Source organism: Eriocheir sinensis, chromosome 30 (genome assembly GCF_024679095.1).
Source record: "Eriocheir sinensis breed Jianghai 21 chromosome 30, ASM2467909v1, whole genome shotgun sequence".
In the NCBI taxonomy this organism is placed as follows: Eukaryota; Metazoa; Arthropoda; class Malacostraca; order Decapoda; family Varunidae; genus Eriocheir; species Eriocheir sinensis.
The window spans coordinates 93,037-110,119 of NC_066538.1; the positions used below are offsets into that span (position 1 = coordinate 93,037).

The 17,083-nt window shown below is 47.2% G+C and overlaps 2 protein-coding genes across 14 annotated transcripts in view; one reads left to right on the plus strand and one right to left on the minus strand.

Moving 5' to 3' along the window:
- Positions 1–17,083, minus strand: part of LOC127005349 (rabenosyn-5-like) — a 61,711-nt gene that overhangs the window by 1,893 nt on the left and 42,735 nt on the right. For 3 of the 13 annotated variants that reach the window (XM_050874124.1, XM_050874123.1, XM_050874122.1), the window contains 8 exons: positions 6,494–6,674; positions 5,652–5,843; positions 5,380–5,520; positions 3,354–3,515; positions 2,850–3,064; positions 2,263–2,402; positions 1,316–1,579; positions 307–475 (listed from right to left, as the gene is read on the minus strand). In XM_050874124.1, coding sequence (XP_050730081.1) covers positions 307–475; positions 1,316–1,579; positions 2,263–2,402; positions 2,850–3,064; positions 3,354–3,515; positions 5,380–5,520; positions 5,652–5,843; positions 6,494–6,629 — 1,419 coding nt within the window. In that variant the 5' untranslated portion in view covers positions 6,630–6,674. Of the gene's footprint in view, positions 1–306; positions 476–1,315; positions 1,580–2,262; positions 2,403–2,849; positions 3,065–3,353; positions 3,516–5,379; positions 5,521–5,651; positions 5,844–6,493; positions 6,678–7,712; positions 7,736–7,855; positions 8,126–8,182; positions 8,265–17,083 lie in introns of those variants that run through there. The other 10 variants (XM_050874116.1, XM_050874115.1, XM_050874127.1 and 7 more) reach the window with 9 other exon arrangements.
- Positions 9,410–17,083, plus strand: part of LOC127005728 (uncharacterized) — a 30,580-nt gene continuing 22,906 nt past the window's right edge. The window contains exons 1-2 of the mRNA XM_050874840.1: positions 9,410–9,564; positions 11,740–12,062. Coding sequence (XP_050730797.1) covers positions 11,985–12,062 — 78 coding nt within the window. The 5' untranslated portion in view covers positions 9,410–9,564; positions 11,740–11,984. The remainder of the gene's footprint in view (positions 9,565–11,739; positions 12,063–17,083) is intronic.

A 17,083-nucleotide genomic window follows, 5' to 3' on the forward strand; every position in this document is an offset into this window, starting at 1 on the left:
TGGTAGAATCCATATACAGACGATAGTTAAAACATCTCTTGTGCGGCGTAACTATATTTATGCTACGGTCCTAAGGTTGGCAGTGGCTATACATAGACCTTTCGTTTTGAGGGGAGCTACTCTTACAACTTGCCATACAAAACTGACTGACTGAATTTAGGACTGCCTATATATAGTTCCAGTACCTTCTAAGGATTAATATGTAGTATTTTAATTAATGAATCAATGGGCGAAAAAGATTGAAGAGAAAAATATTTGCATCCTTATGATTCTGAAGGAGTCCCATACGGTACAAACACAGCTTACCTCCTCTGTATACTCCTTCCTAAGAGTGGGCACTGAGGAGAGGTAGTGGGTGTGGGACGGGGTGGAGTGTGGCGAGTCCTTGTCTCTCCGCCTCAGGATCTTGGCGGCCCGGGCCTCTGCCTGCCTCTCTGCCTCCTTCTCTGCTGTCAGGCGTGCCTCTGCCTCCCTTCTGTGTGGTGGTACAGAATTTATAATATTTTCATATCTTCATAAAAACAAAAAAACAAACAAAACAGGATGCCCAGCAAAAAGTAAACACACAGTGGCTATGGTGTGGTCAAAATGTCTTTTCCCCAGCCACTAGACTGCTGCTATATTTCTTCACTGAACACCATCTCCTTGCCATGCCTCCACTATACTCAAACCATTTCAAATAGTGACTCCATGGGTCCTTTCCTCCCCTCTGCTCTGCCACACAGTCCCAACACCTATCCCTTTCTCTCGTATGTTACCTGTAGCTAACATATGAGAGGGACTGTGTGGCAGAGCAGAGGGGAGGACCCACGGAATTGAACGCCCAAACGGACTATTTATGGTTTGACTATAGTCCATCAACAGTCAGAGGTCTGAGCTGACCAGGAGGTGCCACCTGCTCAGTGATGATGCTACAAATATTTCACAGTAATCAATTTAAAGAAGCATTTATATATTGTTCTCCATGCATTACTTGTACTGTAGTATGTGAATAGCAATTAGCAGATGAATGTATCTAAACAATTACTGACATGTATAGAGAACAATTAAAGCTTCTTTATATTGATTACCTCTTGACTTTATTGCCAAGCTGTTGGGGATTCCTGATGGCTGCATAACAGGCTAACAGCTGCCACAAACCATTCCATTTTGAGCCAAGATGTGCAAGCAAACCATGCTGGAACATCTGTGACGGTGTGGCCAGCCTGCAGTCAAGACAAGATACCCTAATGGAGTCAGAGGTGGGAAATACAATTCATTTATTTACCTATTATTATTTTCTGTGTGTGTTTGTGAGTGTACCTAGTGAGCCCACCTTCTTCTCTCCTGTAGCTGCTTGAGTTCTTCCTGGGTTGGCAGCTTTGGTAGGGTGAGGATGTGCTCCTTCAGGAAGAGAGAGGTTGTGGAGTGGATCCGGCGCAGCAGAAGTTCTTGTCTGGGTCCGGGAGGTTCTTGGGAGTCACTGTTGGCTCCAAGGTTTTTGATGCGATTTGCCATAGAGTTGAGGCTGTCGCCCTTCTTCAGGAGCTTTATCCGGCACTCTTCTGCATCACGTAGAGAGTATGTTGTCTCCCCACACCTAAAATAAATAAAATGGTAAAGTTTCCACTACAACTGAGATGACTAAACACAACAATATGAGGAGACTACACCAGATCACTCAGTCTACACATAGCAGCCCAACTAGACACTCCTCTGCATCACATAGAGGTTATTTTGTCTCATCCACAATTACAGTGAAAGATTGAATAGCTTAACTTTATAACGCAAGGACACACAATGACATAGGAGACTACAGGGCCCAGTCACCTTTCCAAAAGCTTGATCACACACACTTGCACTGAGCTCCAAAAGGGTACTAGCTGAAGGTCACAAGTACAGCAAGTGATCATGCAGTGGAGAATTACACACACAAACACACACACACGGAGGTGGTGTGGTCTCCTTACAGAAAGAAAAACATTAGAGAAAAAAAAAAAAAAAAAAAAAAAAAAAAAAAAAAAAAACCCAAAAAGACAGCAGCAACAAAAATAGTGCCAAGCTTGACAGGCACGACATGAAGTGAGACTGGGAAGACTGTGTTTACTTACCTTGCATGTGTACAAGTTTAGAGCATGATCAGACCATGATGAATTGAACACACAAACACATATTCATACACATACACTCACAAGGCTGGATAAATGTAGATATGGAGACGGGACTATTAGAGTTTAGCTTGGGCCAGGTAGACTACAAACAGGTAAATACACACACACACACCTCAGGGAGTCTGCCATTTGGATGAACTGTGGCAGAAGCTTTTCCAGTTGCTGTCTGTACTCAATCAGCTTTTCGTAATAGAGCGCCAATGTTAGCCGGGACGTCCGCTGCTCAACCTGATTGTCCCGAGCATCCAGTCTCTGTGAGGAAGAAGGACAGCTTCATTATTCACTAACTAAGGCACCTTTATCAAGTCTTTTCTGTTTCTATCCCCCTCTAATGTTGGTATATTCATTCCTTATAACCCGGTAGCAGCAACAGGTCCAATTTGTGGCTTTGCCGTGAACCAGCAACGGGCCAAATTTTTTCCAGGATATAAACCCCCAAAAATAGATGATGCATTAACTGATTACAAATGTGTTGATATATATTATGAAATGGTTTGCATGAGTGATAATTTTTTCTCATTTTTCTTGTTTAGAGGGGCCTTTAAGAAACATGATCCCCGCAGCTACCGGATTAATTTTTCCTCATATGTGAAGGCTGCCTAACTAGGAACCATTTGTGTTGGTGATCTTCGCATTCCTTCCCGTTTACTTGGGTTTCTTTTGGGAGAAGAAGGTAAAAGAATAAGGCTTTGTACTCACAGCCATGCAGTGTGCGCAGACCCTGAAGTGTTGCTCTGTCTTTATGGAATCAACCACTGAGAGAAGTGAGTTGAGAGAGCCCTGTGAGCCTGACCGCCGCAGCCCCGCCCGAAGAGAGCCCATTGCACCCCCCACCCCACTTCCGGACGCTGCCCCGCCCGGCTCCTTCCACCCTGCACCTCCTGAGCCCTGGTGGATGGGGGCTACCAGCTTTTCTGTTGGGGGAATAAGGGAAGGATTGAAAATTAGTGAGATGAAAGAAGTTAACTCTGCATATAAAGAAATTAAAATGACTTGCTTATATAGACATCCAGACCCAAACTGCTGTGGCTTCTGGTGCAGTACATAACTGTCAAATTAGTTACATATTAGTGTATAAACTTAGGTTTGGTTAAGATTAGGGTATCTTCAAACACATGATAGCCAGCACCTTATGGAATAAATCAACAAAGAATGGCATCACTTTGTGGCTGAATAAATAATCAATTTATAATAAACACCTACTGGCATACTGCAGGGTCAGCATGAGTGAACAGTCGTGACACATGATGCCCCCACACAGGCGACAGTGGTGGCGGCGGCGGGCCAGGCTGAAGGAGCGTGCGCAGAATGGACACAATGGCACATCCTGATCTTCTGCCCAGCTGACTATGGACCGCTCGTGAGCTGGTGGATGGAAATAAAGTCAGGGAACCAGCAGGCACCAAGGAGATGGTTATGAATGAGAAGGCTGTGATGGGGTCAACCCTTTCAATACGGTGACGCAGACGTCGGCATCACAGTATGGAAAGGGTTAAGAGGAATTAGAAGAGGATTAGTCCTCTTCTAAACCTCTTAATCCTCTTCCATTTCCTCTTAAGAGCTTTAGAAGAGGATTAACCCTTTCCATGCGGTGACGCTGATGTCGGCGTCACCGTACTGAAAAGGTTAAGGTCTTCAGTTGCTACATACTGAATCAAGGGAAAAAAACATGAAAATCAAACGCCAACCACTAAACAAACATCATTACTCATTTGAAGTAGGCATCAGGAGACTTGCTCCCTGCCCAACTCCAGTCCTGGTAGTGGTGCCAAGCAAGCCCTCCCAGTCAGAATGACCTTCTGCAGGATTAATTTTGTTTTCCAGACATAAGCTATGTTCTTATCCCACAAAAGAATATAATGTCACTTTACATGATGCAAGTCCTGTTGTTGGTCTTTTTTATATCCTTTCCAGATCAAGGCAAACAGAACCCTCTGATGATGAAGGGGATGGTCTCAGGCTGCCTTATGACAGGAGTAAATACAGCCCAAGGCCTCCCAGAATCTTCCCACTGCTACCATCTCAATCTTAACATTCCTCAATATATTTTGAGTGCAGGGAGCTTGGAACATCTATATCTATCTATCTATCTATCTATATCTGTATCCATACAGTCGTCCCTCAAATAGCACGGTTTCCAATAGTACGGTTTCAGTTTTATACGGATTGTCATGGAAGAATTTTTCTAGGATTTTTAAATTTCCTGCTCGTCGCACCAAGTAGCCATGGCATGAGTGGCAACACTGTTCTACCAAAACACCTGCTGAAAACACCCCAAAGCATTTGAGAAAGGTGTTCATCTTGCAGAAGATTCAGATTTCGGAGAAGTTACATTTTGGGATGAGTTACGTTGCGGTAGGGAAAGCATACCACGTGAATGAGTGCAGTGTTCGCTGTATCTATCATAGTGTAAAATAAATTCTTGCTGCAGTAACTGCCAGTGCTCCAAGAGTGCTGCAAGAGTGGAAATAAAGAGTGGAAATAAAGGCCGTCCTTTTACTAAGCCTTGTCGTTGCTATGGTAATGGCGTCTCACTCGCGGCAAAATGGCGTACACTGATCTTCCTGCCAGTGCGTTTGAGAGAGCAAGTCGGGACGTCTCGGGCGCCCAGACCACCCCTGGCGATGTTTAACATGCATTACTAGCTGTCCTGGCTGATGAACTCCTTACAACAGAAGATGAAAAGGAAGCTCCAGTGGTTATGGTGGTACAGAGAGTTGAAATGCAATGGGAACACTTATATGTGTTTGTTTGGGCCGCCATGTTTGCTGATGACGTCATCACAGCACGAAGGTGCTCCACCTCTCAAAGCCGGGAGCAATGGACGTGCCGAGTTGGCAACTCTTGCTGCCGCATTACGCGTTTGAGAGCACTCGGGACGTTCCGAGAGTCCCGATTCCCTCTCTCAAATGCAGCCCAGGGAGTGTTTCTATGGGGAGCACTAATTTTATACGGATATTCAAATAGTACGGGGGTCCTGGGTCCCTAACCCCCGTACTATTTGAGGGATGACTGTATATATATATTTTTGTATTCATCATCATCATTTTGTTTAACGTCTGTTTTCACTCTTCCTGAGCGGTTGGACGTTTAATTTGTATTGGAAAATAGATTTCATTCTTAGTAAAATTGTTATGTATAAAAGTTTTGAGGTAGCTAACCCACACCTTTCATGGAGACTGGCTTTAGCCTATTCATTAACAAGAATAATGAATAAAATTTTCTTTACCTTTCCTCTTAACTGGGTCTGAGGGAAGGTCGATGAGGAGCTTGTTAAGGCGGATGAGAAGTTTGTTGGTTTCTGCCACAGAAGAGTCAATTCTTGCGCTCCTCACACGCTTGAAGTAGCTCAAGTGGCTTCTCCAGAGTCCTGCAGGAGACAATTCCTTTGGTTGTCCATCTGTTATCAGTTCTACAAATTATATGACCTGCCTAAGTCCACTTCTTACTGCTGAGTGTCATTAGAATATCACGTCAATGGTACAAGAACGCCCAACAAACCTGGGGGTGGCGGGTCCCAGTTCCAAGGATTGTTGGTCTGATACTCCTGAGCCCCATCTGTCTCCTCCTCCCCCAGGCCCCCAGCGCCACCCTTGGATGGGCTGAGTGACATGAGGAGTGACTTGGGGGCCGGCGATCCCCGGTCTGGCTCATCGTCACTTAGTAGCTTCTTCTTGGCCTTGGTTAGGAAGCCTGAGGTGTGGGCAAAGTGTTATGTTAGGAGTGGTAGTGCAGGTCTCCCTTGGTTTCTGATGTATCAATTTATGATATTTTGCACATATAATTGACCTAAATTACTACCCATTTTTATTTTTATTTATGATTGATTAGGACCGCCAGAAGACTAAATCTATTGCTGTAATAAGTAATGAAGGAAATGGCTGATGCACACAGCTGGGGACTGGTGACTGTGAACGTGCGCCCTCTGAATGTGGACAAATATGAATTTCCTGAGAAGTGGTTTTTGCACCTGCCTAGGAGTACTCTGGTTCAGGTTCAAATCCCAGCCTGGGCAGCAGCCCTCCGCCTAGCTGTGCATCCTTCTTTTTGGACTGATCAATAAATGGATACCTGGGAAAACCTGGGAAAGGAAAACTGTGGTAACTTAGATGTCAATCTGGTCCCATGTACCTGGCTAATGGGATATTTCTGACCGCATCCTCAAGACCCAATGTGGCAGATGTGGCACTGAGGCCATGCACAGCTTTAGCACATGCCTTAAACTCTACCTTCTTCACCTATCTAAATTCCACAATTTTGTCCAGCTTCCCAAACTCTGGATTTTCTGAGTCTGTCAAATTGATGTAATACTGTATAAGTACTTAATAATAAAACAAACTCACCCTTGATGGACTGCGGCACCACAAGGCCCTCAGTGGAGTGGCTCTCCTCAAAGTGTGCATGGAGCCGTGTGAAGGAGAAGCAGTCCTGGTGACACACGGGACACAGGAACCCCTCGAGGACCTCCCCCTCACTCATCTTGAGGTGACAACTGTATCCTGCACACACACACCATGCATTGCTCTGCTGGCAGAAAGAAATAATTATTCACTTGGCTGGCTATCCTATTAGGTGGCAAGGAAAGAATTACAGTATCATACAGTAAATGTGTAGTAAAGCCCCACCATCTAAGTATAGCATATATATATGCCTTCATATTATTAGAAAAAAAAAAACACGTGGCCCTTAACCATAATAACGCCCCTCCACGGTGTAGTGGTTAGCGGCCCTAACTGTGAATCTATGGGCCTGGGTTTGAATCCCGGCCTCTGCAGCTGGTGTGTGGCCCAGCTCTTCCGTCATTCATCCTTCTGGGCAGGTGGAGAAATGAGTGCCTGGGGAAACCCGTGAAAGGTAACTTGTGGTAACCAAGATGTCACACTGGTTGGCCCTATGTCCAGTTAAATGGGTTCTCTCCCACTACAGGCTCTAAGGGCCAACAGGAAGGAGATGAACACCCCCGCCACGCGCTGCTGTGGCATATGCTACGACCAAGTTTACCTTTTACCTTTAACCATAATGTGGTGTACATTCTTAGAAGCTAACCTAACCTAACTGCCGCATCCTGGACTGCAGCCGCCACCAGTCCATAGCAACAACAACAACAACAACAGCGGAGAAATAATCTTGCCTAAAGGGCAGAAATGCTTGTCACGTGCAGCCGTTTGATTAATCAACATACACTATTTGATCCAAGACAGTCAGGGCAAGCGTACAAGGACTCACAAGAGACTGGTACAGGCCAGTCTTTTAGTGCATAACAGCCTTGGCACAAACCACACTCCCTGGCAGAGCATCTGTTCGGTCCACCTGACAGGTAGCTCGGCGTCCCGGGGCTTTAGAGGCCGTAGTTCCATGGCCTAATTAGCCTCCTTAGACACTGAATAAGTGGCTTGGTGCCCGTACGTAGCTAACCTTAAGGATGCATTAGCTAGACTTATCTCTCCTAACTTGACACCTTTAACTTCCAAAGAAAGTAAAGGTCTGACTCGATCACAGCACACACATAAAGGTCCAATCACTGCGTCCCTGTGCTCGGGGGCATGGGCTGGGGGGCGTCACCTCGCTCAGCCCCGAGGGCGTAACCGTGGCCCCGTGGACGCCCCGGGGCACGTTTCCGGGGTTCCTTCCCCCCGTGGACGCCCCAGGGCACGTTTCCGGGGCCCCTTCCCTCCTAAGTAAGTGATGGCAGTCTGTGGACGTACTCAACACAGCAGAAGTGAGGCTGTCGTGTCCCCACTCCTCCGCCCAGCTGACGGCCACACACACACACACACACACAGGTAATACGGGGCGTGTCCGGAGTTTTAAGGATAGACTGGACGGATACACACACAGAGACAAGGGCACACGAGTTTATCAGCGGCCCTGTGTGCTACAACAGGTAAATACAGCCAGGTGAACACACGGACGAGTGCTGCCTAGCTGCCTGCCTCCCTTTCTTCCTCCTGAGGTGCCAGATTATCGTATCCACCATTGTATTTACCGTTTTTAGACACTTAACTATAGCTAAAAAACACTAATAATTAAACCTTTCAACGGTAATTATAAATAAATGTAGTTATTGGAGTGGAGGAGACAGTTTAGGGATCCAGAAAACATAAACACTAAGTACGACAATCTGGTAACGCAGGACTGCCAAGGCAAATTATTGTACTGTGATTCGTACTCGATCATCAATGTCCAAGTTATTACGGTATGGTACTTTCATATACATTATGGCAGCCTGTATGTGTGAATAAGGGGATTCAAATGTTTTACTTCATATGTTTTACGTCTTTCTGTTTGCCTGTCAGTATTTTTGTCTTTTTTTTCTCACCACATTTCTCGGTAGCAAATTACTTTTTGTTTGTTTCTTTCTTCATTTTTCTTTTCCCTTCTAATATCTCTCTCTCTCTCTCTCTCTCTCTCTCTCTCTCTCTCTCTCTCTCTCTCTCTCTCTCTCTCTCTCTCTCTCTCTCTCTCTCTCTCTCTCTCTCTCTCTCTCTCTCTCTCCGTTTTCTAAAGATTATTATCCACGAAAATCAGTGTGTTCTAAGTTAGTCAGTCAGTCAATCAGTCCGTCAGTTATTCAGTTACTCAGTCAGTCAATTTGTCAATTAGCCAGTTAGTCAGTGAAGTCAATCAGTCAGTTTGTCAGTCAATCAGTCAATCCGTCAGTCAGTCAGTGTGCCGGTCAGTTCGTCAGTCAGCCAGTCAGTTTGTCAGTCAATCAGTCAATCTGTCAGTTAGACAGTCAGCAAGTCAGTCAGTAATTAAGTCAGTCAATCTGTCAGTCAGTCAGTCAATTAGTCAGTCAGTTTTTCAATTGTCAATTAGAATTTGATGAGTTTTATCACAGGTATCTCGAATCAAGAAAACAGCTTTTGGCTATGGCTGCGCGCTTCCCCATATCACCATATCAACCTGACGTCTCTCCAGGGGGGCGTGTCCTCTGCCTCTGAGGGCACGGGAGACAGCGTGCAGAAACACAACAGCGACATGAGAACCAGAAAAACCCATTTCCCAGGGCACGGGAGACAGCGTGCACAGACACGACAGCGAGATGAGAACCAGAAACATCTCTGCCCTTGTCCCAGGGCACGGGAGACAACGTGCATAAGCACAACAGCGAGATGAGAACCAGAAACATCTCTCCCCATGTCCCAGGGCACGGGAGACAACGTGCATAAGCACAACAGCGAGATGAGAACCAGAAACATCTCTCCCCATGTCCCAGGGCACGGGAGTAAGCGTGCACAGACACAGCAACGAGATAAGAAACATCAACATCAGCAGCATCTCTAGTCCTCACATGCGCGGCCGGCGGGAAGGCAGGAGGAGGCAGGCATGGAGCACCGGGCGACTCACTGTCTCACTCTCTGCCGTTACACCCAGACTTGAGGTTCTCCTCTCCGCGGCTCGCCTCAGCCAGGTACTCATCCCCTTCCTCGTAGCCCAAACCCGTTCTTACAGTAAATTAACAGACTTTATCTTTATGGTTGTTACCCAATAGACTGATACCCAACAGACTGTAATCCAATAGACTCTTATGCAATAGACTGTACCCCCTGATTGTTGCTCAATAGGCAGCTACCTAATAGAGTGCTGTCCAAGAGACCGTGTGCTCAGAGTACAGTTACCGGATAGACTGAGCCCTCCATAATTACAGACCTTCCGTTATTCATTTACTGAGATTTAGCAACAAGACCGTTACTCAATAGCCTGGGCCCTCCGAGACACGTACTACCCTTCATTCCCTTAGTAAGTATTTTGACAGTTACCTTCACCATATTATACTCGGCCAGTGGACTGCGCCTCCTCCTTTATTCCTGTGCTGCAGTGGCTCGCAACTCGCCACATTTCTTGGAGCACCAGTCTAATAAATAGGGTGCGTAGACCATCGCCATTTGTGGGTAATGGAAAGGGGCTATACAGTAAATGCTTTCGTTTGATATGCGTCCCTCACACACAGAGGAAGTACAGCACCTTACGCCGCCGCGCTTTGGTTTCCCCATCAAATATTCTTGGTAAGAAATATATACATTTCACAGGGACGGTTGTCGTCTGCTTGATTTTTCCATTACTGAAAAAAGATGGTCCGTATATTTTTCATTTAATAATACTAGTACTCTCTCTCTCTCTCTCTCTCTCTCTCTCTCTCTCTCTCTCTCTCTCTCTCTCTCTCTCTCTCTCTCTCCCCTAGGCAACGCTATTGATGCCGTGGCGCTGGGGACGTGTTGATTAATGCACTTTTTATTTGGCGTCTAGCACCGAGCGTCCTGACGGTCAAAACAGCTACATATCACGGACCAGAAGAGGTTAAGGGAGCACGAGTTGAGAGCCACAGGGATGACACTCTCATTCAGCAGGACTTAACTACTGTTTTCATTCCTTCATCCATTTTTTTCCGGTCAACTCTGGAACATCTTTCCTTCTGCATTTTTCTTCCTCACGTATGAGTTTAATAATAAGGAGTCGCGATGTCTCCATACTCAGTCCAACCCAGACGCAAGCTGAGCCCCTCGTCCCCCAGGGCCCCTCCCGCTCTGCCTCAGGGGTTCATGGAGCTACAAAACACGAACCTTTTAACCTAAAGGGCTAAGGGCTCACGCTCTACCCCAGCTGCCTCTCAGAGGGTTCCTGTGTTACTCATAGGTAATGAGCCAAGAACTGAGCCCTACCTACCCTGCCAGGGGACACATCAATCCAGCACATATTAAAATGGCCAGTCACAAACGCCTTGGCAGCTCATATGGGGGCGAAATATGTGTAAGGCACACAAGATCCATTTCTGGGAGAGACTGAACAAGCCTCTTTCCCTCCCCGATGGTGGTCTGACTCTCATATCCCCAACGGCCTCCAGCACACCCCAGGGCAAACCCTTGCTGTCACCAACACGTGTCCCTGCAGTGGACAAACAGGCATTTATCGCCGCGTCAGTCACTCTCCTTGTACACACAAGGCAATATTCTTCAAGCTTTCCCACCTCCGTCCCAGCATTACATTAAGTCTTACCTGAACGACCCATTTTGAACTCTTTCGATAGGACTAAGAGCTTCGTGCCTCCCGCCACTTAGTATTTAGCTACCTAACTCTGAAGACGTGGTGACTCATGTATTGATCTATCGCGACCCTTTGCAAAGTCTCTTGACAGTATTCAGAGATACGTGCCTTCCGCTGTCTGGTTGCCAATGCTGGTCTCTTTGTGAGGAGGTGGCGACTCGTGTGTTAATTTATCGCGACCCAGCGGTGGGGAGCTCCCAGCGCCTTGATGGGCCCTGCAGCATGATGTGCGTGCACACACTGAACTCTATTAATAAGTCGACCTCCTAAGACATAATTACATCCCAAAATTTATTCCATCTGTCACCACGGAGTAAAATAATTGCTCAAGGACTATATCGATATATATATATATATATATATATATATATATATATATATATATATATATATATATATATATATATATATATATATATATATTATTTGTCTATAAAATGCTAAAGTTTCAGCCTGAAGCTCAGTCTGAGGCTCACGCTGAGGTCACGCTGAGGCGTATACTCTGTTCACTGGCTCACCCATGGCCTTCTTCCCTTCCTTGCAGCCACCACCGCCGCCGTCACCACCACCACAGCCTGTCACCTCCCTGACAAACTCCATCCCGCTGCTCACTGAGCTTACTCGGAACCATGGCGGCGTAGGGCGCTGCGGCCCCCCCCCCCCCTCTCCTTGGAGGGTTAAGTGAGGGTTACTGACTGGCCATAGACAAGAATCAAGCGACCAGACTCCTCTCCTGTGTCTCCCCTGCCTCTGTCGGGGGGACCTTCGGCGCCTCCCTGTAGACGCGCCATGTCTCGCACACTCTCAGCCTCCCTCCGCCTGCTGCTCCTGCTGGCGGCCGTGCTGGCTCCGCGATGCTCGGCCCAGGTGAGTACTGGCCTGCCGCGCCTCGCCTTGTCGCTCCCTCTCCTCCTCTGCCTCGCTTCTTACTCCTCCCCTGCTTTCCCTTATTCCCTCCACCTCGTCTTTTATCCTTATCCCTTCTAGCATTATAATTAACTAACTAATGGGGAGCATACACCCAGGGGCGAGTCGCTTCACTCACTCGCCGCCTCCACTCCTGACGGTCTCCTCCACTCAGGGATGTCTCGTACAAAAACATCCCTGTGAGCAGGATCGGCGTGCGGGAGGCGCGCCACGTGCCCATACCGCCGGAGTTGGCGTTCACGAACTAAGCTGGCCTTAATTTAGTTTCACGGAGTAGTAACTGGTTGACACAAACTCATTCCAGCGATACCCTGTGACCCTGCGGAGGTACCAAACGCATCGACATGCCTCTCCAAGTCAGTGTCCAGTGCCCATGTCTCACAGCCATACAGTAAGGCACGGGGCACAAGCCTCCCGCCCATCCCCTTGCCATATCATTTGCCTTATGCTTTGCCATAGGTTTATCGCATCCATCCTTTTCTTTTCATTCGTACGTTCCTTTTCCCCTCTTCTTTTACCCTCCCTTCCTTACTTTCCAACATTGCTTTTCCTTTCTTCTCCAGCCCCCTTTACTCTCTCTCTTCCCTCCCTAAGTCACCCCCTTCTTCACTCCTACCTTTCATTCCTTCTTTTCGTTTTTCCCTCCCCTTTTGATATCTCTCCTTCCCTTCCCATCCCCTTTCCTCCGCTTCCCTCTCTTCCCTTTTGATATCTCTCCTTCCCTTCCCATCCCCTTTCTTCCGCTTCCCTCTCTTCCCTTTTGATATCTCTCCTTCCCTTCCCATCCCCTTTCCTCCGCTTCCCTCTCTCCCCTTTTGATATCTCTCCTTCCCTTCCCATCCCCTTTCTTCCGCTTCCCTCTCGTCCCTTTTGAGATCTCTCCTTCCCTTCCATCCTTTCCTCCGCTTCCTCTCTTCCCTTCCTTTGATATCTCTCCTTCCCTTACCATCCCCTTTCATCCGCTTCCCTCTCTTCCCTTTTGATATCTCTCCTTCCCTTCCCATCCCCTTTCTTCCGCTTCCCTCTCTTCCCTTTTGATATCTCTCCTTCCCTTCCCATCCCCTTTCCTCCGCTTCCCTCTCTTCCCTTCCCATCCCCTTTCCTCCGCTTCCCTCTCTTCCCTTTTGATATCTCTCCTTCCCTTCCCATCCCCTTTCTTCCGCTTCCCTCTCTTCCCTTTTGATATCTCTCCTTCCCTTCCCATCCCCTTTCCTCCGCTTCCCTCTCTTCCCTTTTGATATCTCTCCTTCCCTTCCCATCCCCTTTCCTCCGCTTCCCCCTCTTCCCTTTTTACTTGTACTTCACTCCTCCCTCACCTTCCCTCCACCCCTTCCTCTGCGCCGCACACCTCACTCAACCTCAATCTCGAAACACACCAGCTAATTGCAACACTTGAGTGGGTCTCCAAAGCGGCCTGTCTCCTTTCCGGTGTAAAAAGCTTCTCTCTCTCTCTCTCTCTCTCTCTCTCTCTCTCTCTCTCTCTCTCTCTCTCTCTCTCTCTCTCTCTCTCTCTCTCTCTCTCTCTCTCTCTCTCTCTCTCTCTCTCTCTCTCTCTCTCTCTCTCTCTCTCTCTCTCTCTCTCTCTCTCTCTCTCTCTCTCTCTCTCTCTCTCTCTCTCTCTCTCTCTCTCTCTCTCTCTCTCTCTCTCTCTCTCTCTCTCTCTCTCTCTCTCTCTCTCTCTCTCTCTCTCTCTCTCTCTCTCTCTCTCTCTCTCTCTCTCTCTCTCTCTCTCTCTCTCTCTCTCTCTCTCTCTCTCTCTCTCTCTCTCTCTCTCTCTCTCTCTCTCTCTCTCTCTCTCTCTCTCTCTCTCTCTCTCTCTCTCTCTCTCTCTCTCTCTCTCTCGCTCTCTCTCACTATCTATATATCTCTCTCTATCTCTCTCTCTCTCTCTCTCTCTCTCTCTCTCTCTCTCTCTCTCTCTCTCTCTCTCTCTCTCCCCTTTATCCACCTTTATCCCTTTCTTCCTATTTGCTCATTTTTGCTTCGTTCCTTTACATCTCTCATTTCACTCCTTCTCTCCCTTTTTTACTTCTTTTCTTTTTGCAAGTTGCTCGTTCTTCCTTCTTTTCTCTCTATCTCCTGCCTCTCTTACTCCATGGCTAGTTCTCTTTCTTTATTCTTTCACCGTCATCCCTCCCTCCCTTCCCTTCTCCTTCCCGCTCAGCCGCCGGTGAGTACACTATATAGCGAGTCTGCTTTAACAGATGCATTTGGGTGATACATGTCTACGGTGGAAATTGTGCCGCTTTGTAAAGGAAGGTTTTCGTAAATACTGCATGGCTGGAGGACGTGGTGATGGCAGGGGCAGGCAGAGGCTATGGGCGCGCACACACACACACACACACACAGGATGGTAGTAACGAGTGGCGGCAAGTGAGAATTTTACCCAAAAAAAGTTAAATATAATCATCTTATAATAACACATTCTCTCTCTCTCTCTCTCTCTCTCTCTCTCTCTCTCTCTCTCTCTCTCTCTCTCTCTCTCTCTCTCTCTCTCTCTCTCTCTCTCTCTCTCTCTCTCTCTCTCTCTCTCTCTCTCTCTCTCTCTCTCTCTCTCTCTCTCTCGTGATGTAGTGGGTGCAATGTGGGAGAGAGAGAGAGAGAGAGAGAATAGAAAAAGGGAAGGAGGAGGAGAAGGAGGAAACATGGAAATGCAGGCAACAGAAAGCCTATTGGCTCATTACGAGGTCGCCCGCTTGGGTGATTTAATCTGCTCGACCGCCACTTGGGGCTTGGTGAGCAGATGAAAGCACCTCGATATTGAGGAGCAGATGGAAGCCCCTCGTTATTCAGTTTACTCCCGACGCAGCGAAATGGCGGTCGATTCTATATTTGAAGGAGTTGATGGTATTTGAAGGAGTTGATGGTAGGAGGTAGGTAGGTAGGAGGAGAAGGAGGAGGAGGAGGAGGAGGAGGAAACATGGACTAGCAGGCAGCAGAAATCCTGTTGGCTCATTACAAGGCTGCCTGCTTTCAGTAATTTAATCAAACCGTTTGCCACAGGAGTGGCTTGCAGGGAAGGATTAAAGCACTTGTGTACCTACTCTTGGATACGTTCAGTTCACTCCCGATGCAGCAAAGTAGCGATCAATGCGTTTCTTGAAGGAGTTGATGGTCTCTGCGCTAACCACTTCTGCAGGAAGGCTGTTCCAATGGCGAACAACTTTATTGGAAAAAATAACTCCTGCCGATGTCGGTATTGCATCGCTTTGCTTGAATTGTTTTTCCATTGTTTCTTGTCCTCAGGTTAGTTTGTAGCGTGAAGAGTTTGGAGTGATCAACGTTGCTGAGCTTGTTCAGGTACTTAAAGACTTGTATCATGTCTCCCCGCAGTCGTCTCTTTTCCAACGTGAAGAGGTTGAGTCGCTCGAGTCGTTCTTCATAGGGCTTCGTCCTCAGTGATAGTATCATCGTGGCGCGGCGCTGTACTCTCTCAAGTAATTCAATGTCTTTCCTGTATTTTGGAGACCAGAATTGCACGGCGTATTCCAAGTGGGGCCTTACCAGCGAATTATACAAGGATAACATAACTCCCGGCGTCTTGTATTCTTGTATTCGAAGGAGGAGGAGGAGGAGGAGGAGGAGGAGGAGGAGAGAATTGGCAGGGAGGTGATAGCATCTTGCAGTTTCCTTCCTAATTAATATCAGAGCCGAGTAAGACGAGGCCATGATGAGGGCAGAAATTGGGGGCTGTTTGGATTTGTGTGTGTGTGTGTGTGTGTGTGTGTGTGGGTGAGAGAGAGAGAGAGAGAGAGAGAGAGAGAGAGAGAGAGAGAGAGATGCGAGACAGACATATGCTGGCGGATGGACGTAGTTATAAACACACACACACACACACACACACACACGCACAATTAATAAAGCCCTTCTCTCACTTGTCATATTAAAACAGGGATGGCCGCTATTCTCTCTCTCTCTCTCTCTCTCTCTCTCTCTCTCTCTCTCTCTCTCTCTCTCTCTCCCCTTCACAAACAAGGTTGGTGGCGTGTTTAGAGGCTAGTACTATTGCCCCTCGCACAGACATCTCCGCCACGGGAAGTATTTATGAAGTGCAGTCAGGTCCACGGCTTTCGCTTGTGTGTTCAGGGCCTGGCTACCTTCCTTGTTACTACTATATGGTGATGCAGCAAGCTTAGCATCTGTAATCGTAATATGCTGAACATCCTACGCCCGCCTCAAGGGGTGCTGGACGGCATATTCCTTGGCTGCTCTAACGTGCCTGTGCTTCCCGTCGACGTCTGGCTCGTAAATGCTCGTCACTGTCTGTCTACGCGTGCCACGAATGCTGTTGTAATTAGTGAGAGGCGTTGATAATTCCCTCAAAGCTTATATGGTGTGTGTGTGTGTGTGTGTGTGTGTGTGTGTGTGTGTGTGTGTGTGTGTGTGTGTGTGTGTGTGTGTGTGTGTGTGTGTGTGTTGTTATATATTTGCATTTTTACAGGACTGAGCCAAAATCGCTTGTCCCGTATTTCGTTCTCTCTCTCTCTCTCTCTCTCTCTCTCTCTCTCTCTCTCTCTCTCTCTCTCTCTCTCTCTCTCTCTCTCTCTCTCTCTCTCTCTCTCTCTCTCTCTCTCTCTCTCTCTCTCTCACACACACACACACACACACACACACACAAGAAAACACTGAGTGACAAACAAATTTCCCACAACGATGCTCAGCTCTCGTGAACAATCTTCCCTCTGAGATTGCTTCCAAAATACCACTTTTACATTGCCATTTGATCTGGTTTGCCTTTATTGCTAATTTCAGTGATATCTCCCCCACTTTCCTTCTTCCCTTCCCATCTCTTTCCTTTAACTCTTACCTTCCCTTCCCAGAGTCGGATTCGGGTACGGCCAGGGTTGGTATTCTCAGACACCTCCACCTCTCACATCAACTATTTCCAAAGGTCAAAAAGGAGATTGATCAGGTTATAATGAGTGTTTTTTTATGTTCTTGGTACAAAAGAAGGATCAAAT